The sequence below is a fragment of the Perognathus longimembris genome, chromosome 4, assembly GCF_023159225.1.
Source record: "Perognathus longimembris pacificus isolate PPM17 chromosome 4, ASM2315922v1, whole genome shotgun sequence".
Lineage (NCBI taxonomy): Eukaryota > Metazoa > Chordata > Mammalia > Rodentia > Heteromyidae > Perognathus > Perognathus longimembris.
The window spans coordinates 20,255,984-20,279,590 of NC_063164.1; the positions used below are offsets into that span (position 1 = coordinate 20,255,984).

Sequence of the window (23,607 nt, forward strand, 5' to 3'; positions counted from 1 at the left end):
CTTCCTTCTCCTTCTTTCCTTCCCTTTTCCTTTTCTTTTTCCCCCCTCTAAGCAATATTACCTTTCATTCTATTTCAAAAGAAGATGCCCTCTGTGGATTAGTAATGGAGAAATTAGTGACTTTGCTTTGTCAAAAATTTTGTCCTGCAAGCATCCCTCCTGTGATGGGTCCACTCCACGGGCCAGCGGTCCCAGGCTTCTTGTAGTGCACGAAGGGCAGTTTCAGTGCCTGGTGATCACAGGTGAGACCTTTAAATCTGGCTTCTCTCGCGCCTCTACCATCCAGGCTCCGGTGCCCGTTCCCTGACAGGTGTTTTCCCAATTCCCTAGGCTGAAGATTTTGGGCAGTGGCTGAGCCAATAAGATTTCTCTTTGGGGGAGGAGGGCGTGGCTAGCTGGGTCAGAGCAGGGGCGGGGTTTGCGCGGCTGTGGAGAGCCTGCCTGGTTGCGTGGAGGGTTGTTTTACTCCCCCACCTCACCCCCCGCCTCTTTTTATTCCGGAGTCTTATTAATTTCTCTGTGGGGCTGCAGCTGGAGACCGCGGAGCATTGGAAATGACGCTCGGAGCTTTAATTACCGCAGCCGCTGGACAAGTGTGAGGAAAGCTGACAGGAAAGAAAAAAGAAAAGAAAGGGGGAAAAAAGGACAGGATCCGGGAGAAGCGAGAAGCTCCCTCCTCTCCCCCTTCCCCCGTCCCTCCCGATTTGGACTCGAGGTGCAAGAATTGCAAACAAGAAGCGCTGAACATAGCCCAGCTTAGGGGAGAGAGGCCGGAACCCTACCGCCTCTTTGCAATCAACTTTTTTTGGAAACCTTTTTTCCTCCCTCTTCCTTTTTTTTTTTTTTTTAATTGTTGGCCAACCAGTGAGAGAGAGAAAAGAGAGAGGCAGAGAAAGTGAGGAGGGAGCAAGGAAGCGAAGGCTCCCACGGGGGAATCGCTGCACAGTCCAGCTCGGAGCTCCTAGTGCCTACCTTGGAGCACTCTCCCACCCGCGCACACCCGCGCGCACACTCAGCCCCTGGCGGGGTCTCGGACTGTGGACCCCCGGGGGCGCTGACTCAAGTCTCTGGCTTTGGGCGCCCGTGCACTACCGCGCGCGTCGCGCCCGCCTTCCTCAGCGCCCCCACGCGCGCCTGGCTGGGGGTTCTCCTCCGCGTGCCCGAAAGGGGATATGTCATTTGGACATGTAATTGTCAGCACGGGATCTGAGACTTCCAGAAAATGAAGCTGGCGACAGGACTGTGGGTCTGGGTGAGCCTTCTCGTGGCGGCGGAGACTGTCCAGCCCAGCGCTTCGCAGTCAGGTGGGTCGCGCGGTTCTTTCTTGCGCTCCAGCTGTTGAACCTGCTGCTGCTCGGGTGGCTCCATTGCCTCTTTGCCCATTCGGATGCCCTCTTGCCCCCCCCCCCCCCAGACACGGAGACACTACTAGATAAGGGCTTTTGGCTTGGGCTTCAAGTCGTCCCTCTCCATCCCAACTTACCCGTGTGTGTGTGTGTGTGTGTGTGTGTGTGTGTACTGTGTATTTTATTTATCCTAAAAATTACTCTGCGTTCTTGTCCCCTTTTATTATTTTTTATTTTATTCTCTCCTTAACCCTCTCCTTCCTTCTTTCTTGGCGCGTTTTCTGTGAGTCTAAGCGGGATCCTTTGGTGACACTAGTTTGGGACACAGGAGACTCAGATCCCCCCCATGTTAGAAGAGAATCTCCACTTCCCATCTGGGTCTTGGAGAGAAGAAGCCTCAGGGAAGCGCGCACGTCCCAGCGCGCAGGAGGGTCCCAGGGCTGTGCCGGGTGGGCCTCTCCTGAGCAGAGGACTGTGGTGACTGGAGCGCCCGAAGCCGGCTTTGCACCTGCACGCGTTGCTAGTGTCCGCTGCGCTCCCAGTAGCCGGAGCCTGGCGAGGTCAGCCCGGACTCCAGCCCTTCCCGGGCATCAAGAGCGCAGCGGGCTGGCGCGCCTCGGTCTGAGGCCCGGAACTCCCGGCCTGACGGGCCGGCTTCCCGGAGCTGTCGCCCGATTGACTTGAGGAGTGTTTGTTGGCTTGTCTGACCTCTTTAAAAAAGGAAAGGAAGGAAGGAGGGAGGGAAGGATGGAGGGAGGAAGGGAGGAGAGAGGGAGGAAGGAAGGAAGGAAGGAAGGAAGGAAGGAAGGAAGGAAGGAAGGAAGGAAGGAAGAGAGAGAGAGAGAACGGGGAAAAAAAACAGAAAGGAAAAGGGGAAAGGACAAAAAATAAATAAAAGAAACAGAAAAAGGCTTGGCACACTGGAGCTAGCAGCCTGGCCTTCCTCGTGGGGTGCTGTGCTTGGCTCGGGGAAGAGTTCTTCCTGTAGTTCAACTTGCTGTTGGCCCGAGTCCCTCCAACTTCTCTGTTTACTGCCCGTCCGGGCTGCAGAGCCAACCGATCTCACGAATCGATTTAAACCGAGGTGGGCGCGGTGGCGACGGCTCGGTGCGCGGAGGGCTGGCGCCGCAGGTATTTGGCTAGGCAGAGAGCTAAGGGACCCCCAGAGGCAGCGTAGTGGGGGGCTAGGCGCGCCGTGGCGGGCTGGGCTATTGACAGCACCTGCAGTGCGAGGGAGCTCAAAGTTTCTGGCACCGAGTTTCCTTGGGACGGGAATGGGACAGAAAAAGACTGAGGAGAACCAGTGACTGACTGATGGCGGCCATCGGGGGGCTTTGGGAGAGTTAGGGAGATTTCCGCAAGCATCCGGGACTGGGGGCGGGAAGGTGGAAGCGGCCCCAGGGGAGATAAAGCGAGGGGAGGGTGCTGCAATCGGAGAGCTCGGTGCCCCCGAGGGTGTCCTGCTGACCTCACCCGGAAAAAAAAACAACAGCGCGCGGTAGTTTTCCCGCCCCGCCTCCGCCGTCACCCCCTCCCCCGCCTAGTAAATAACAAGTTATAATCCTTGAGTCTTTCAAAATGACCTTCGGGTGGCATATGTGCTCCTTTTGTACTTCCCCTTTGAACCCTCCAATCACTCTGAAATTCTTCACGCAGACCAGGTCCCGCACTCCAGCCACGCGGGAATCACACCAAGACGGACTTGAGATTCCAAGCAGCCTCTTAGATTCATTTTTCTCTCTCCCTCTCTCCACACCCAGCCCCTTCCTATTTCCCCTCAATGGGTTGATTATGTGCACGGACCCATTCAAGAACACTTGCCACTGACACGCAGGCTTAGTCGAGAGGAATTTCTACGAGGTGACCTCCTGGGGGGCTGTCTGGTTCAGCCCCGGCCGCTGGGGGACCCCGCTACGAGGGAGTCCGCAGCAATTTTGGTACAACAGTGAGGCTCCCGGTTGAGCTATGCCATGCCGAAAAGCCCTTTTCAGAATTTCTGCAAGGAATGGAATCCAAATTAGTTCTGCAGCTGTTCCCCCTTCCTCATCTCCAGCCATACCAGGCTGGCTCCCCGGCTCCAGTCTTCTCCTTTCCCCGAGTGAAGGATCAGACCCGCAAGTGAGCCCATTTAGAGCGCCAGGATTAGCGTGCCATTGTTGTTCCGTGTGTGAATTCTGTACTTGAAATTCTGGGGGGCACAAAAGCCATCCTCACTTGTTCAAAACACAAAGTGATCCAGATGAAAGGTCTGCACAAAGCAAAGCTACCGGGTGCATCCCTGAGATAATTGTACCAAGCTTACTTAGGTGATCCCGCGGAACCTGGAAATGCGCCCCTGGGGACGCCTTTCTCCATTCTCCACCCCCGCACCACACAGGCAAAGTTCAGCTGATTTTCATGGAGTGTTGTTATAAAAACAAGTTACTGTCTGGGGTGTGAGTGAGGGCCTGTGTGTGTGGTGTGTGTGTGTGACAGTTTCCAAGTAAATACCTCTTGCACGTCTCCCGGTTAGCAGTCAGTAGCAGTTTGGAGGAGTTTGTTTTGGTCCAAATGAGAAATTAAGTGCGGATAAGTAAACTAAGCTGCCAGAGGGCGACAAGATGTTGAGTGAATTGCTTTTAGATGAAACAAATTAAGGAAACGAGGGAAGACAATCTGCTTCTCGCATTATTAGACACGCTTGGAGTTCAGGGGAAAGTGGCATATTTTTGAAATGCTAATTTCATAAGAAGCAGAAGGAATACACCTTATTTACTGCTCTATGTGAACTGAATAAAAACAGACGGGGGAGGGGCTAGTATGTAGATCTTTAGGATATTTCTGAAAAGAATTGTAATGGAACAGGACCTTTAAAAGTGTATATATATTTTCTTACTTTGGCTTGGGAAAAAATATCACTTTTGGAGAATAGAATTTTATATTAATTCCAAAAGATGTGAATCTCATGTCCAGTGATTAATTTTATCTAGAAATATTATAGCCAAAGGCTTTTATTGTATGGCATTTATAAAGCCTTTTCTACCAAAAGACTAATGCCAAATTTCTCCTTGTAGTATGGAAAGTTATTACTATTGTATTATTACCTTGGTATTGAAATAAAAATATGTAATGTGAAATCTTAGTATATAGTGAATGAGTTGACTTCCCTTTTTGGGGGGGGGGAATGATACTTCTTTTCATTTAATAGAAACATACATCTTACTATATATTTAAGATAGTATATTGTTACCTCCAAATTTAGGTGTGTTTTTTTTTTTTACATCTGAGAGGAAAATGCTAATGAAACTTAGTTAAAGTGGCAAAAAGCCTTTAAATGTATCTTCAAAGAAGGAGCATCAATCTTTGTTGCATGTGTTAACTGTAAGAACACTCATGAGTACAGTGTTTCCTTTTTGTTCTTTTAATTTCGAAATTCATACAGATACAGAAGGCTTTGTAGAAGAACATATTTTCCCCCTTAGAATACTTCTAAACAAATTAATATGTATTACTATAGACACAAATTACTTGAAAATGCTATAACTTTGTACTGTGATGAAATAGAATAACACTAGTTCTGTCATGGTTCCTCTTAAACTCAACTGCTTTTATTTATTTTAATCATGCATGCATAGAGAGTCAAATATCTTGGAAATCAAGGCACTTACTGCTTTATATGTATTTTTCATTTAGTCATTGGAAATGTGTCTTAATTAAGAAATTACATTAGAATATTTACCAGGGCATGTATTTCATGGAAGATTTATGTGTATTTTATTCTAACCTGAACACAGTAAGTTAACATTGGCTGATTTTTAGAGTTTGCATTCATTTGATGGAAAATCATATTTCCTTCTGAAAGTAGATTCAAATATTTCGTATTCATGAGCTTTCATCCCTTTGGTTTTTAAATAGAAGTACTATTTATCATCTGTCGTATGCACTCTCTCTTTCCTTTACTATAGATATTTATTATTCAGGAAGTTTACACATATGAATGTGTGTAGGTGAATACATATGTGTGTGCATATATATACATACATACATTTCCTTCTATCACTAAGTGTATTCATTTTCTCTGTGTCTTTCCTAGTAACCTGCCACTCAGCTATTTTTTGCAGGAATTCTCTGAGCCAGTTTCATTCCTTCTTTCTGATAAATCTGATATGGCTGGTTGGCTGAACAATTGCAAGCCATTCCATTGCTCAGATTTATTCCTGAAGGAAAATAAAACAGCATCGATCCAAGATCACTAGCACATCTCAAAAGCCCTGACTCCAAGGCTAAATCTTTCCACAGAGAACTCTTCTCTTCTCTTCTCTTCTCTTCTCTTCTCTTCTCTTCTCTTCTCTTCTTTTCTCTCTGCCCACCTGCCTTCCTCTTTCCCCTCTTGACCAAGGCACGAAGATGAACTAGTGCCATTTAATACATGCTAGTGATACGAAGAATTGTGCTCTAAGTATATTCTGAGGCTTGATCATTAGCAACACCTTGATATTAATGAATGTGGAGAATGCACATTCCCCACTATTAATTGAATAAGAATGTTTTAAACATTACAATGCTTTAATGTGTTGTCAATTTATATTATGTCAAATTTGTTATTGAGAGGATTTAACATGTATTTTTTAAATAGCAATTAAGTTTTGGCACTGCATTGTTCTGCTGTGGTTGGATATGTGATTTGTAAATACATAAAACAATTAAACAAATGATCAAAAAGGATATTGTTCTCAATGCTAACTTGTTGGTACTTACCATAATTTATCACTCTCTGGAAGGATACTGCTTTATGGAGATGTTAATATTTACATTGAAATTATCTTATACACGTCCAAATCAATAGCTGTAGAGTTGAGTGTTCTGTTATTTCTTTTAAAGTGATTAACTGACAATGCTGCTCAGAGTAGAAATTTATCATACTACCAACCTTTCTCCAGGTTATATCATTTTAGACAGGTACTGTAATGTTAATATTTCACTATATAGAACCAAATTGCATTTGCATCTATTTTTTAATTTTTCTGAGCTATGATAAATATTAGAGATGAAGAGTAAAATCTTAGTGGTAGAAAAGGTCACACTCTTCTCTTATTCATGCATTTAAAAAGATGTTAGACCAATTTTCCTTGCAACTGTAGTTCTTCCATACAGTTTGAAGAAGACCCCCAACTGCCTATCTTGGATTGAAGGTCACACAGGCTGTAGTCATGTGGCTGAAACCTGGATTTCTCTATTTGAGGGACAGTTCTTCTGGGACCTTTAAAATATTTTGGGCAACTCTTTTCCATCTCTTAGTGAAGTGGCTTTTCTGAAACACTTGGAATATATTCTCCCATTTCTTCAATGTACAACAGTTTTCTAAATTAAAAAAGAAACTTGAGCCTCGTGTGATATTGAGATGCATCCCAGTTACAAGTTAATTGTTTTTCAAATGTCACGTGTAATTTAAAATTTAGGAATATGCAAAATAAACTTTATATGTATGCAAAAAACTTTATATATATGCAAAATAAACTTTCTCTGCAGTCCATCTATTTCAAAACAGCACTTGTGAAAAATACAAATAAAGAGATCTGACTCTACAAAATTTGTATCTGAAGGACATTCCCTCAGATATTCCTTTTGGAAATTGTTCTACAGTCTCTTTAGATTTCATTGTACATTATTTTTTCTTGAGATTTTTCTTTCTGACATGGTTTACTAAACATAGGCTTTACCTATATATTTCCATGTTTTAAGCAAAAGCTTTAAATCACTTTCTTGTCTTCATATTTGATACTTAAGCTACTGTTTTCTAGTAAGGAAAGAAAGCTGTGTCACTTTTTTCATATACATATAGAATGTGTAAACACTTGGAGGCCTAATTCTAAAGATTTTCTTTGAGCATGTGGCAATTGTTTCATACTCATTTTTAATTTTGATTGATGGTCCTACCCTCCCATTATTTTGCACAACTGCAGGGGGCAGCAGCTTCATGAAATTTCATAGGCATGGAGCATACCTGCTGTATGGGTAGTGCAGCAGCAAGCTCGCTGTTCTCTGATAGTGGAGAATAAAGCACCAAAAGAAAAGTTAAGACATCCGGGTTCTTCTACAGGCACTTGGTGTGTGATCTTGCCTGAGACCATTGTTTCTGTGTCTCAGTTTTCACCCTCCTCTCAGTAGCTAAAAGTCAATCTTAAGCTATTCACATTTTACATGTTTGTAATGATTCAGTTGGATAGGGAAAATATTTAGTTTCTAGGGGAAAATAATCATCCATGGGATTTTAATTAAATTTTTAAGTGGAGTTCTCTTTTCCCTGCGAATTCAAAAAGAGATTTATAAGCCAGGTGCCAGTGGCTCATGCTTGTAATTCTAGCTAGTCAAGAGGGTGAGATCTGAGGATTTCAGTTTAAAGCCAGCCCAAGCAAGAAAGGCCCTAAGACTCTTGTCACCAATTAACCACCAAAAATCCTGAGCAAAAACCACTAAGGGATACTCAGGACTTGAGTTCAATCCTCTATGCCTACACAAAACATAAACAACAGAAAGAAAGAACAACAAAACAAATTTTAACCTTTTGCTTTTCTTTTTTTTTTTTTTTTTTTTGGCCAGGCCTGGGGCTTGGACTCAGGGCCTGAGCACTGTCCCTAGCTTCTTTTTGCTCAAGGCTAGCTAGCACTCTACCACTTGAGCCACAGTGCCACTTCTGGCCATTTTCTGTATATGTGGTGCTGGGGAATTGAACCCAGGGCCTCATGTATATGAGGCAGGCACTCTTGCCACTAGGCCATATCCCCAGCCCATTGCTTTTCATAAAGTTGCAGCAAGCAGTCATCTTTGGGACCTTGGCCACTTACTGACTTTTTATCTACTGTGCTCTCTGCTCTGTCCTGGCTTCATGGAAACCTAGTGCTGCTTAGATGGGAGTGATTGATCTAGTCCAATCCTCACATTTTTAAATGAGGAATCTGGAAGAGGAAAGTCAGGTAATGAAAATTACTGGCTATTCTGATACAGATATTACTATCTACAAAATAAATAGTTAGAAGCTGTGTAACAGTCATAGACATTTTTGAGAAGAATAAATACAAACCTTTCTTGTTTTGAAAGACCCCCCCCGCCCAATTACCATGAAGTAGATTGGATCCACAAACCGACTTGTCATACTGTATAGTGCTTTTCAAGGGAAAGACTTATTGTTATTATTATCAAGAGAAAGACTTATTATTATCAAGGGAACGATTATTATTTTAATATACATATTTAGGTAATAAGCAGTGATTGAATATACAACTTAAAATGCACAAAGAAACTAAGACATTAACACAGTAAACTTAAGACACTAAAGCAATTAAGCACATTGAGAGAGTTCTGTAAGAGGATCTGTTTATCTGTGAGGCTGACATTGGACATAGAATTTTGTCTCCAAAAGTTACATGGGAACAGCCCACCTTAGTATTTGTATAAAAGGATTTCTCAGAGTTTCTTTTGTCTAAGACTTTATGAAGATAATGGAAAGAAATTATAGGGAATGGCTATGTGTCTAAATAGAAAATAGCTATTTCTCTAATTCATGACAAATTATATGCATACCTCAATAAAATATATTGAAAGAATAAATGATGTGTTCTTCAATACCAGGTAGGTGATGGATATTCTAATCCAGAACTCATAGGAAATACTTGAAATTTGTCCAGACTCATCACTGAACCCAAAGTAAAGACCCACCTTGTTTAACAGACCCTCTTATTTTTTCAGGTCTCTACTAAAACATCATTGTATCCTTTGAACATAAACATAAGCAGTATTTTGAATATTAAGACTTTATGAATTTATTTCTATGGTATACTTACCTCCCTCTGGTTGGCTTTTGAAAGATGCTGCCCCTGGGCTTTGTGACTTCAAGCCTGTTGATATAATCTTAACTCTGCCTGGTCATGGCTGAGTACCCGCCAACACACTAGCTTTCTTGAGCAAGATCAGTGCCCTCGTGAGTCTTACTCATAGAAAGAAAAATTGAAAATTGTTTTGACAGGAAGAGTCACTTCCTGTTAGAAATTATGGAGCCAACATCCCCCCACCCCCTACCACCAAGAGAAAGGATTAACATAGACAGCCTGGAACTTCCTGTGCAACATCATTAAAACTCCTTTGAGGAGTAGTTCAGGATCATTACTCTTAATCACATTATCTCCAAAATTGTGTGAGTTACTGAAGCATAGTAAACACCAAGAAGAATATGCAAGAATCACTTTCTGAATCCGGAGAGTTAAACGAATAGAAATCAAGAATGTGTGTGTGCGTGCACATACATATGTATGTGCTTTCCTAGTTATGAATTAGCCCATCTGCAGTTTTCAATTGAATTTAAAAGTATTTAAAGAGAAGAAAACGAAAAATCACTCATGTATTTTCTTAAAAGATCACACCTGTAGATCATCCCTTTCACCTATAAATCTTTACTACTCTTTGAACTTTGCTTAGGTCTATTCCCATGTATGTCTGGTATAAGTAGATATCCAAGTGTTGAGCCCTTAGGATATATTGGGGATCATAAACTCGTCTTCAGAAAATAAATATTTCAGTCTTTTGCCTTCTACTAAGTGTATCTCATGTCTAGTTGAGAGTAACAAAAGAGTGGCAATGTCTTCTCCAGGTTCTGTGATTCTCTGGCCTGTAACTTGAGCAATAACTTGTGCAATCTTCATTGTAGAATGGTCTCCATCATAGCAAGAACTGCCTGCCTAACAGAGGTCAGGAATGGGAATGACTATTTTGCTTGAGGCAAACTGTCCTTTTACCAAAAATCGTTCTTTGTCATTATTTGCTTTTCTTCCCTGTAGGCTTAAAGAATATGAGAATATGAGTTTCTTTCTATAGGGACCTATGAAAACCAAGTAAAAATAAAATCAAATAATGTGTCTTTCAGACACTTTCATTTTTTGTTTTAGCAGGTTTTTTGGTCACTTTGTCTACAATGACATCAATTAAACAAATTTGTTTAGTACACACCTGATGAGTTTCTTTTAAAAATAAAATCATCTGCTCAATGGAAATGTCACTGTAGTGATAAAGAAAAGTCCTCTTCGCTAGTTTTCTTGCTTAATGTTGTACAAACTCTAAAGTCTTCCAGTCACTCTCACCACTTAAATAACTTAATGTTTACTATTTTAGTTTTTTATTCTGAAAGCCAGTGAATCCCAATTGTAAAGTTCAAAGCCTGCTAAAAATCATCTCCAAGTTTCTTTTTAATCCTGTCTTAGTGTTTCTAAAGATGTATTCTGCCAAAGACCAGGCTGCTTCCTGAGTTTTCCACGACCAACCCTTGTTCATTGTCTTGACTTTTGCTGACTCTTTCTCCATGTAATTCATGGCTTTTTGCTTCCTCTGCCAGACATTGAACCTTTTAAGTTCACTAGATCTTTCAATTGACCACCCGATTCTATAAGCTTTACTAACATCCCTTGCCTTATTTAATCTACATGATTGTATAATTTTCAGTTTTTAAGAATAAGAGTCTTTATCCCCTGTAGAGGCTAATGTACTGCCAAATACACAGTAAGCACTTTAGAAATATTTTTAATGAAAGAAGAACAACAGTTTTAAGCTAATTCATAGATGGTTATTATTTGTAATTAAACCATAGAGTGCACAAAGTAAGCTGTTTTGAAACATAATTATAGAATTCTTAATAATAGATATTAGCCATATTTGCCCTGGGAGTTTCTGTAGTTGCTTTCTTGGATGTCCTAGGCTATTTCTTCAAATGGAGTGTTTCCCAGACTGTATCATTTGGCCCCTGGCCCATTTTAAGAGTCTGCTCATAATATGGGACAGTGTATTTCTGTCAGTTTTATTTTTGGTAAGTTAAATGAATGTGAACGCTCTTCTTAAGTATGTAATTTTTATTATCCGCTATTTTATGTTACATGGACATTATATTGACAATTCTTATCTCCCACTTTTAAATTTAGGCAATTTAAACAATAAGTGTTTATTGACTCTTAGTCAGGACCATGTTAGGAACTAATGAGGATGAGATATCAGAAAATCACATCAATTTCCCTTTTCTTTTAATGCAGGGACTCCTCCCTAGTACAATACAATGTAAAATGTATTATTAAGTGATTTTGCAAACACTCGGGAGGAATATTTGGCTTCAGAGAACTGTTAATATTTCATGAAAAAATTCTAGACAGAGTGTGGCATTTTCTATTTCTAGATATATGTGATAACTTTGTCATAACTAATATTTCTCAGTATCTTAAAATAGACAAACCGACATATGTATGCCATTTAAAAAGGATCCTATAAAAAAAAGCACTTCAGGATAACTGAGTGATGGAATGATGGGGGATCCTTCCAGGTGCTCTTTTAAATGATTTACTCTGTAGTCTGAAAGTTGGTGCGATGTCGAAGTATTTATGTTGTCAGATATTACCAGGAAAGACATTTTCATCTTGACTTTTCTTTCCCCCTCAAGTTAGCAGATGCAAAGGAATTGTCTATGTTTCTAGGCCACGAGGGTGCACTAACTGAGCTTTAATGTATAGTGGCTTGAAAGAGTTAATGTATCTTTCCAAATTAACTGTCTGTAGAATAGTCTGTTGATGAAAGAATGGAACATGGAGGCAATAACAACATACTGTCTGAGTTTTGTCTAGAAATTTCTTCATCCTTTTTCCTATAAGAATCTGTGAGAAGAAAGTTTGATGAGACCATCTTTTGCCTACTCTGTAGACAAGGAGACAGAAATCTAGAGTGGTATGGAAGGGGGCAGTGGGGAGGTGAGAGCACATCTGAGAGGCAGGTGGCTTTGCTTTCTGCTTTTCAGCTTCCTTCAGAACTTCCTCATGGCTGCCAAAGCCAGTGAGACCTACCAACAACCTGGCTCCTCTGCCTCACGACCATTGTGCTTGACACACTGCATCTTTCTTCCTTTGGTCCAGAAGCTCATTTAGTTTTCCTGATCACCACATGAAATTTGTCTAATAAAGCTACTGGTTAAGGAGTCCTACTTCCAGTTACACTGAATTTTCCCAATACTACTGTATCCTATACAATTCTCTCTTCGCACTGTGTAGGTTAAGAAAACTATCACATAATCCTGATATTCTTGAGAAAATATTGAAACAGTGGCAAACCAAGATTCAGGGGAAGCTCTTTATAAATAATACAGGAATGGAAGTACTATAGGTGCAAGGTCTTGAGAGCATCAACCTAGTCAAGGATTTTTGAAGCAAAAGATTTTCAAGCGAAAAACTGTGGTTAATCTGGATACGTTTGAAAATTATAAATTTGAGGAAGCGAAACACTTGTGGTTAATCTGGATACGTTTGAAAATTATAAATTTGAGGAAGTAATGCTGCTTTTTATGAACTGAGTGGTGAACATCATTATACAATTTCTTTTTGTGTTTTTTCCCCTAGTGTACGTAATTGGTGCCAATTAGTAATATACAAGAGCACATGGCTTCAAAAAGAAAATTATTATGTGAGATAAAAGTACAGTATAAAATGCCTTAGTATATCTTTGGATAAAATAATGGTCCATTGAGCAATAATTTTCAAAACATTTTCTTTCTAAATGTGAGCATACCTCATCTAGACATATGCTTTTGACATCATATTTATAAAATGGGTCATGTAGTATTGATTTTTGTACAGTCCTAAAGTTTCTAGTGGCTGGGTGTCATTTAAAGGAATTTTGCCCATTCTCATATACAAGAGTTATATTATTAAGGTCCTTTCTTTAAAATGAAGCTCATTGCATTTTTAAACATTAGTTATTTAGCATGGATAAAAGTCTATCTTTAACTTTTACCCTCTGGCTAAGTTGAATGTGACCATTTTAGCTACAATTGACTTTATTATCACCAAAGAATGAAACAATGCATCTAAATTAAAACTAGTAGTCAGAGAGCACAGATCTTTGGTGATATTTTTAACTAATATGTTAGCACATTTCAGCAACAATAAAAGAAGATTACTATTTCAAGTCATGCTTTAATGGTGTAAAAATATCAGTTAAGTAGTTAATATTTCACAGTTGTTAACCTCATATTTAGCAGCCCATTGTCCCTGTTAATATATCAAATCCTCTAAAAATATAGCTGGAATTAATGAAAACAAGGGCTTGTTTTCTGATATAATTTTTTTTCTCTGGCCTTTTTCTGTTCTTTCTCTAAAAGGCAGGATGAAAATTGAAAGTCTAAAGAGCTTTGAGATAAAGTGAAATAGACAAAACCTTTCTATGCAATTGTTGGTTCAGGAGCCATTCAGTATTTTTGCTGAGCTTACTCTTGCTGCTGGCCAGAATTAGCACACCATGTGCCAGAGAAAGAGATAAGACACACAGAATGGCACCCAGCTAATTTTGTTTAGCAAATTTAGATCTGATACATGAGATTTCACTCCCACAAATGGACTCAGTGACTCTTTGAAAGCTTACAGATGAAGTTTTTCTCCCACAGTTTAACAGCTTTCTCTCAATATTTATGGGCTATATAAAAATAAATTTCTCTAAGTACCATATTTCTCACTGTCAGGATGAGCACTGTGGAGGTAGATTTATTAATGAGGGAGAATAAAAGGGAAAAACAAAACCATTTCAGTTGTTCCAGATCTGGAGAAAATAAAATATGTTACCACACCAAAAATATATTTGTTTCCAAGACATAAATATATAGTGTGATTTAAGTATTCAAAGATTTTTATATTTACTTGTGAGTGAGTCAGAAATTCTATTAATTTGTGTTAATGTTGTGATTTGAACCTCTGGATGGTTAGACACATATTTTCAAACTAGTCATTCACCTGACACATGAGCCAATAGGATGTAATCCTCCATGATCATTAGGAAACTGCTTAGAAAATAACAAACATAGACACAAGATCTTCATCGTTGGAAATAAGTGTAGTCATCCAAAAGAATAAACTAGTGAAATTTCTAAGTGAGGCTAACTTGTGGAGAAATGAACACACACACACACACACACACACACACACACACACAAAAGGTGACTTGACGGAAATGTGATATGAGGAATACCTCAAGAGATATGTTCCTAACAGTCTTTTAGCATAATAAATTTTAGGGTTCCCAAAACATTGAAATGTTATTCTGTATGTCTTCAAGACCTTAGTATTGGCTGGAAACTACAATCTTTACAATCAAGCTTACTGTGGAGAATAATTCTCATATTCATGAACTGTGCATCTCATTATTTTGCCAGTGGTTATTTCAAGGTTAATTTTTTTTCCACACAGCTTCTGTCTTGATTAAGGTCTGTAGTAATTGTGTATGTGCTGATATAGCACATGAAGGTTTTAAACTAGAAGACATTTTTAGTTTTATATTTAGTCAAGATCAAACATTTCACAGAAATTCCCACTCAAATTCAAGAAAACTGTTTGCCATTTATTTTTTATTTCTACTAGAAATATGGAGACATTTTTGACATTTTCAAAATCCTTGTGTTAGACTATAATGAACAAAGAATATATCACAACCGGATATATGTTTATGGATTGTTAAAATATTGAAACATATTCTTATTTAATCACATTTCCCACTTCCATTCTTGGTAACTTTTTCCTTAGACTTGCCTCAAAAACTGAAGATTACATTGCCACATTAATGAACCTCTCTCCTCTAGCACGTACTGTAATCTGTTTTTGATGTACCTTTGCCTTAATAGTCACTAAATATTTTTGTATATCATCTTTATACCCATTAGGGTTTTTTCACCATAGATAGAGTAATAGAGAACATGAATAATGTAACACAAGTATTAACTGTATTTCAGATGCCTGGTTAAATGTATCACAGCACAGATTCTTATTTAGTATGGCTTGAATTCATAAAGGGAATGACTCAGGAAGGATAAACCTGAGGTTACTAGGTCAAAGTCTGAACAATCACACAAGTGAGGTCCAAACCAGAAGTCCCAAATAAAGCTGACACTACACATTTACTTGAGAGTGAGGATGTGTGTTGATGTGTCTTTTGCATCTATAAATTGGGCCACTAAACAATCCCAATTGCTTGTATTTGTGAGAAGCATCATGTCTGTGATAAGGATCATATCGTTTCCTCATTACTTATCAGAATAAACTGTTATCTGGTCATGTATTGGCTGTCACAGGTGTGTGTATTAGATAAGGAGCCTCATTTGAGGAAAATATACTTCGTCTTTTCATTTATTGGAGATAACTAAAAGAAAACAACCCAATCCCAAATTTCTTCTTACCAAATTAAAATGTAATATTGCAATAGAAGTTGTGAACATCAGCTTGATTATGATGCTCTGGATAATTTAGATTTGGATATGTAGCTTAAACAAAAAAAAATTCTCAACTATATGACACAAACTTTCCTTTGCAAAGAATGACTAAAGAAGTTAAGGAAAGGCAAGTCCTGAAGAAGAGGAGACCCAGGCAGGGGGTATGCATGATAGCTGTCTTTAGTAGTTGGAGGGCCCTTACATATAAAAGGGATTAACACTGTTCTCTGTAGCCTTGGAGAACAGAAACATTCACAGCTGTTTGAAATAGTAAGGCATCAGATTTCAGCTGACCACCATCAAGGAGTTTCTCATAGCTAGAGCTTCCCAGAGTTAGAATGGTTTGTTCCAGGAGGTAGTGAGTTCTTTCGTGTGGGGGGTGGGAAATTTTGATCTAACCTCTTCAATGACCATAAGGCATGGCCAGGCAGCTGAGGGACAACTGGTCAGCAGTGTTGGGAGTGGAGATTGGATTCCATGACTTCTGAGCCTCCTCCTCTCCCTGCCTATGAGGATTTAGCACAGGCATACCATGCCCAAATAGAAGTCAAAGTCAAGGTTTTATGTCTTTATGGATATGTTTCCCACCCATTTGCTTTTGAGCACCCTGCCTTGCTTGCACAGATTGGTGGATTTATAAACTATTTTCAAAAGCTTTGTATCCTTAAATATTAAATATTTTCTCCTTTCCATGTTAGATTATCTCAACAAGTCATGGTAGAAATTAAATAATTCAGATTAGAAATTATGCTCAATTAAAAATGTAGAGTAAAATCATACAGGCTTGGAGTATGTAAATGTCTTTGTCCTCCTGGGTTTATATCAGCAGGTATTCATAAGAGTAGATCTGACTGAAAAGAAAGTTGAAATATATAGAGAGGCATGTTAGACAAACTTTCTTCCACTTGAGTCACAACCCAAGACCTAACGGTCAATATTTCATGTACTGAAAACTAAAATCCCTGATAGATTTTCTAGCAACATACATGAATGCATTGCTTGTTTTAGGCATTTATTATTTTTTGATGCTCATAAAAATTACTACCTGTATGTATAAAAATACCAAAATTAGAAAGATGAACAGTAATTATCACTGCTCTATCATCACATTATAGTTTTAAGACATATATAACATGTCAAACACAGTAAGCATTTAAGTTCCTTTTTAAAATTGATCATGTGAAGTAAAATATTATAGATCCAGATAGAGCATAGGAACTTGAGAATTGAAGAGTTCAGTTTGAAAGCACTTGTCTTCACATTTTATTAGTGTTAATTAGGTATACACAGGGTTTCATTGATACACATCCATATACATGCAATATACCTTAAACACACCTAGCCTTTCTGCCACTCTCCCTCATTCTCCCTCTTCTCAAACCAGTCTCAATAAGTTTCATGATTCCATTTTCATATATGTATGTAAAACATTTTGATCATTTTCCCCTCTCCATCTACTTTCCCCTCTCCACTATATTCTAGACATATCTGTTTTGTCTTCTTGTCATTCATTTTTTGTGATTGGTTATATTAATTGTACAAAGAGGTTTTACCATGGTATTTTAGGCATTTATTTACTGTATTTTAATCAGATTGACTTTTGTGGTTGTTCTCACTCCATCCCCCTTACCCTTTAGTATTCAACAGCTTTTGGCCACTTTCCTTATGTCATCTTCATTAACATATTCACTATCTCATTTGCGGTTAAACATTTAATTTTTTTCAGCCTTAATTTTATCATTGAAACAAAATTTTTTTATCATCAGTTGTATAGTTATGAAAATTAGGTAACATTGTGCAAATAAAAATAGGATCAGATGGTCAACATTCATTCAGTTATCACCTTAGTGATATATCAACATTAATACATAGCCATTGATATTTACCAACATATATGTGTATGTATGTATATATATATACATATATATGTTCATAGTATTAAAAAAACAAAACAGAGAAAGCTAGATGTGATGGCTCACTCCTTTAATACCATAACTTAGGAGGCTGAGGCTGGAGAATCAAGAGTTTAATGCCAGCCTGGGCTACATAATGAGTACCTGTCTCAAAAAATAATTAAACAGATACAAATATGAAAGGGAAGAGGCTGGCAATATGGCCTAGTGGTAGAGTGCTCGCCTAGTGTACATGAAGCCCTGGGTTTGATTCCTAGCACCATATATATTGAAACAGCTAGAACTGGTACTGTGGGTCAAGAGGTAGAGAGCTAGCCTTGAGCAAAAAGAAGCCAGGGACAGTGCTCAGACCTTGAGTCCCAAGCCCCAGGACTGGCAAAAAGAAAGAGAGAGAGAGAGAGAGAGACAGACAGACAGACAGACAGAGACAGACAGAGACAGAGAGAAAGACAGAGACACAGAGAAAGAAAGAAGGAAAGACAGGGCATCACACATTTAAAGTTATGAGATAGGAAATATGAAAATTTAGACTTTCCTTTTCTCATGTTTTGAACCTGAGTTTTGTGCCTTTTGTTTATGAACAGGAGATAGGAAAATTGTTTACAAAAGAATTGAACACCTGGCCTGGCGTCAATACTGAGTAGTCTACTGGGGGAAGAATCTGCTTCACTCCTAGGGGCAATTTTCTCAAATGAGTTTTTTCCCATCATATTCTGTTTTTATAAATTGGATATTAAGAAAAAGGAAGCTTAGTGAGATAGCCTTATTCCTAAGATTTACGTTTAGCTGGCAAACTGAAATCCTCTGTCCTTTTCATCCTTATTGTTTTCCTAAAGTGCCTTCAAGAGAAAAAAGCTTTTTAATCAAATTCATGAGATAACTTTTTATGTTATATTTTATAGGCATTTAAACTTTTCAAGATAGGGCACACCTCATGCAATGTATGATTGAAAGGATTTTTGGAAAAGTTTCTGCATGCTAGAGCTGAACTTATTTTGGGAAACATCCTGACATGCTAGAGAGAAGCATAAAATTGATATACAAACACTAAACAGATTTTGCCATATAGAAGACTATTTATTGCTGTGGTGATTAACTGTTTCCTCTATGTTGTGGTTTTTACACACTGGTTAAAATCCTAAAGACGAGGTAAAGACTATGTGTGATGTTATGAAGTGTTTAGTTCACAGAGATATGTCAAGTAGCATCTGCTTCCTGATTTATATCATTGTACATAAAACCTTATGTGTTCAGGGAAAAAAATCATTACTAATAGGAAAGACAATTACATTTTTTCTAATGTTGACTTTTTTTTCTTTTTACAAAATCTCCAAAGTCCCACCAGCCCATGAGTCAATAATGTTTATTTTACCAACACAAGTGTGCTATTTGACAACAAAAATAAAAATGAATTATTAAGAACAAGATTTAGGATATTATCTTGAGCCCTAGAAGCAGGTAAAGATCCTGCACACAAGTTCTGTCACTTGTCACGATCACCCTCAGCTGGCAGGTGGAGCCCAGAACAGTGAGGCTGTGGAGATGTGTGGTGAGATTTCCATCAGTCTCAACACATCAGCAATTGAACCTGTTAAATGTATGCCTTTTATTGTACACATGAGCTCAACCAAATGATTGTCCACTGCAAATGACTTGTTAAAATTATATTTCCTTTAGTTCACTATTGACTCTGGGTCAAAGATTCAGGTAGCTTCACCAATACTTTTTACTTAAATACAGACCTGTACGTTCACTGGTGTTCTTCCATAGATTTTATTAATCATTATTATTGTTCATGATTATTAGTTCTGTTTTGCCAATGAATATTTGAAAACTTAGAAAACAAAGTATTGACTCTTTTTATTTTGTATTCGTGTGTGCTGGTCCTGATCCCTGGGCTTGAATTCAGAGCCTAATCACTATTGTTGAGCATTTGTGCTGAAGGTTAGTGGTCTACCATTTGAGCCACAGCTCCATTTCTAGATTTTTTTTTTCCTGGTTAATTGGATATAAAAGTCTCTCATAGTTTATTTTCCAGACTGGCTTAGAACCAGAATCCTCAGAACTCAGCCTTCTGAGACCCCAGTGCCAGTCTGTTAATTATTTATTTTAATGTAAAATATGTTTGAAAATAATCTAATTAGAATGTCCTGATTATTTTAATTGAAAATAACCATGAGTGGAGTGCATTCCATCAATGACAATGCTTAACCATTATGACATGTGTTTAATTTCCCAGGTACTTAGTAGGGTACTTTGTATTACTCTTATTCTGTCATGAAGTTGCTGAGGTAAAAGAAATGAGAGCAATTGACATTCAAGGTTTGATTTTAAGGAGGACAAAAGGATGAATATTAAGAAGATAAGCTATACTACTGGAGATGAAATAGTCACCACTTCACATTCCGGCTTTCTGTTCTCTCATTTGATATTGACTTTTGTTTTAGATTTCCTTGTCCTCCACACTTGAGCAGTTCCAAACACCCCTATGAATCAGGAACCATCCCATTCTGCTCCTGTAAGGCAAGTCTTAATATTTCACTGCCAGTTCATATTCTACTTAGTAACCAGTCTCAAGAGTCCTTTCATATTTTCGATATTGCTAAGTGTTCTGGTGCTATTTTTTTCTTATTCAAAACATATCTTTGTATTTCTAAGCATTGTGGCATCTGTTAGGGTTCTGATGTGTTTATGAACTGGCTACCCAATAACAAAGCTGCTTTTTTTGTTTTCTACTGTTATTTTGGAAAGAGTTGGCCATGATTCTAATGGAGACACAATCACTATGTTATGCAATGTGGTGCTAGCATTCTGGATCTTAAACTTTTATTTCCTATGAGGAGAGGATTCTTTTTCACACATAGGTGTCTTGGTCATATAGCTAACAGCATGAAAACCTAAGGCAGGAATTACCAGATCTGTAATTTCATTGTATTTGTGTCCAAAAGGTTGTTTGATGTGAAAATAAAACAGAAACAGGGGCTGGGGATATAGCCTAGTGGCAAGAGTGCCTGCCTTGGATACACGAGGCCCTAGGTTCGATTCCCCAGCACCACATATACAGAAAAAACGGCCAGAAGCGGCGCTGTGGCTCAAGTGGCAGAGTGCTAGCCTTGAGCGGGAAGAAGCCAGGGACAGTGCTCAGGCCCTGAGTCCAAGGCCCAGGACGGGCCAAAAAACAAACAAACAAACAAAAAAAACAGAAACAATCTTGGCACTTTGGCAGAGTGAATTTAGTTTTAAATGTATTGCTCGTTAAATAAGATTTGACACTATCAAGTAAAAATATTCTAAATTTAAATACTCTAACAGTTCTAAAGCTTCATGGTCTTTCCAAATTTGATTCTTGTGTTCCAATTTCGTTTTTGCAAGTATTCAAAAGTGAACTGTCCATGGGGAAATACCTTATTGATTTATACAATGGAATATTTTCTGCAGTTTCCCTAAACCACATTTTAACAGTTGTTTAATTTACATTTTTAATCATGTCAGGACAAACAATTGCTTTACTGTCCCTATAAGCACAGAAGTCATCCAAATATATTTTTTTCAGAAACATGCTAATTTGCAGTCTTGCGAAAAGGATAAGTATTCATTAATTAACTTTAGTATGTTTATATTACATAAAATATTTCTTACTGTTTAGGTTATAAGACACATTTTTCTAATAGTAGTAATATTTTTAAATTGTCCCATCAACAAGAATTTTTTGTCCCTTTAAAACAAAATTTAAGGATGATCTATACTTGGTTACTTATTTGTAAGGCTACTGAACTTCACTGAATTTCTTTGTACTTTGAGGAAAAAAAAGAGTTTAGATTTTTATAAGTATTTCATTCTCCTGACTAGGAATCTTGAGTAGCAACAGCAGAGCCTGCAAGTCTGACCCACAGCATGGCAGTGAAGGACCCAAATAGCTTTTATCTCCAGGGAGATGAAACAGCTGTCCCTTTTGACAGTGATCCCTGTTTGGAGTTGTCCCAGAACTTGTGATGAAATCTTCTCTACAATTATAGCCAAACATGCAACTATTGGTATCCTGAGACCTCATATTCATTCCCTTGCCTCCTGGGTCATTGTTTCTCTATCATATGCAGTTTGAAGGCAGCCTGGGTAAGGAATTCTGCAAGATTATTATCACCAATTAAACACACACACACACACACACACACATACACACTCACACAAAGCCAAAAGTGTTAGATCACTAGCCTTGAGCACAAAATCTCAACCTTGCCCTCCATGTATGTATGTATGTATGTATGTATGTATGTATGTATGTATGTATGTATCTATCTATCTATCTATCTATCTATCTATCTATATCTCTATATCTTATAGCAGAGAACAAAGAAAAACTACCTAGATATTCCAAACTCCTGATAAACTTTAAGTTTTCTAAGTTGTGTCTGTATTCAAAGTAATGTATTGTTTTGCAGGTTGGAAATCAACACAGCTCCACCCTGAAGGATGGCTTTGTGTTTTCTCTCATAGGATATGCAGTGTTTTAATTCTTACAATAACAAGGTGGCTCAGGCTGCCAGCAGGAGGCCCCTTAAAGCAAGATGAGGCTTCTCAGCTGGCAGATTTCTGTATAAATAAATAACACTTTGCACATGCCTTTCAAATACTCCAGTAAGTGAGATAATGCTATATAACTTCTTTTTATTAAAAAAATAGCTCTATGATGTCAGTGACCTGTAATAAATAGCATTGCAAGGAGAAGAGACAGCCTCATTCACCTTGCATCCATGCAGAAATAACTGAGTGCCATTTCCATGGCTGGAGGGAGAAGAAGAAAGAAGAGTAGGAAAGAAAAGAGCTGACCTTGGCCTGCAGTCACTCTCATGCTAACAAGGGGGAGTTTGCACTGCTATTTTTACTGCATCGAATTTACCATGCACCACATTGCAAATAACCCCTTGCACTGTAAACTGTGAGGGAGTCAATAAGGACAGTATAGTAGTGGAAATAATCATAAGCATTGTGTTGCCATTTTCCTGAGCTCTTTCTATATTTTTTGTTAACCTTTTGTCAACTGATAAAATACTAAAACTCCCTGGTGATTGAATAGAACAATGCAGTGATTGCAGATGCATTTGGGGAACAAGGAAAACTAAACATGCTTAAACTCCTCTAATTCACAAGTTATTATCTATACATCATCCTCTACTCTCCCAGTATCATGCAAATAACCACACATCAAGTGAAAGGCTTCATAGAACATTTAACATCATTGATATGCCTGTATTCTATAGAAAGGCATATCTCAATGAAGATTTAAAAAATATTTGGTAATACTTAATTTCAACTGTGGTGAAGATGTATTTTATTCTAAGAATTTTCAGCTAATAGCGTTTAGAGAATATAGAACACTTCTGCAGAGATTGTGGCCTTGAAACCGAAGCCTTTACTCAGGCTTACCCTGAAATTTGGGGATTCATGCAGAAATAGTTCAGTGGAATTCAGTCCATTCTGCTTGGCCATTTATTTGTTTCATACCTAACAGGCTTTGCACAGCAGTGGTATCAGCCTGATGTACAAAGACAAAGACTAAAGATCTTTGCCCCTAGCCTCATATTTACAGTGTTTCAGTCCTTATTGAAAGTCAAGGTTATTTGATTTAATATATTTGCCACAGACAAATGAATATCAGTAACCACACTTCAAATATTCAGGAACTCTATATGAATTTTTTAATGCAAACATATAAATTCAGCACACACTAATGAAGCTGAAGATTATTTTGATATGGGGATACTAAATATCATCTAAAGTTTTCCCATTTCTAACATATTTGTGACATACCATTGTTAATGGAAGACTTTTTATTTTTCAGAAAAAGAAATTAAAACTCAAAGGAAGTTATTTGCCTGAAAATAGTCAGCATTCAATGGCAGAGATTGGAGCTCATATTATCTGGGATGTTTTCTATTGCCCTGACAATCACCTTGCTCAAACAAAGGAGGAATACATCATTACACAGAATTTGTGATGCATTCTCTTTGTACATTTCATTGACAGCTTTCACGTTATTACTAAAATGATACATTTAATTCAGAAAAATTAACAAATACACAGATGTGAAAATGTAATA

At 38.3% G+C, this 23,607-nt stretch overlaps 1 protein-coding gene across 3 annotated transcripts in view; it reads left to right on the forward strand.

Moving 5' to 3' along the window:
- Window positions 1-462: 462 nt before the first annotated feature.
- Window positions 463-23,607, forward strand: part of Erbb4 (erb-b2 receptor tyrosine kinase 4) — a 975,681-nt gene continuing 952,536 nt past the window's right edge. For all 3 annotated transcript variants that reach the window (XM_048344825.1, XM_048344826.1, XM_048344827.1), the window contains exon 1: window positions 463-1,304. In XM_048344825.1, coding sequence (XP_048200782.1) covers window positions 1,223-1,304 — 82 coding nt within the window. In that variant the 5' untranslated portion in view covers window positions 463-1,222. The remainder of the gene's footprint in view (window positions 1,305-23,607) is intronic.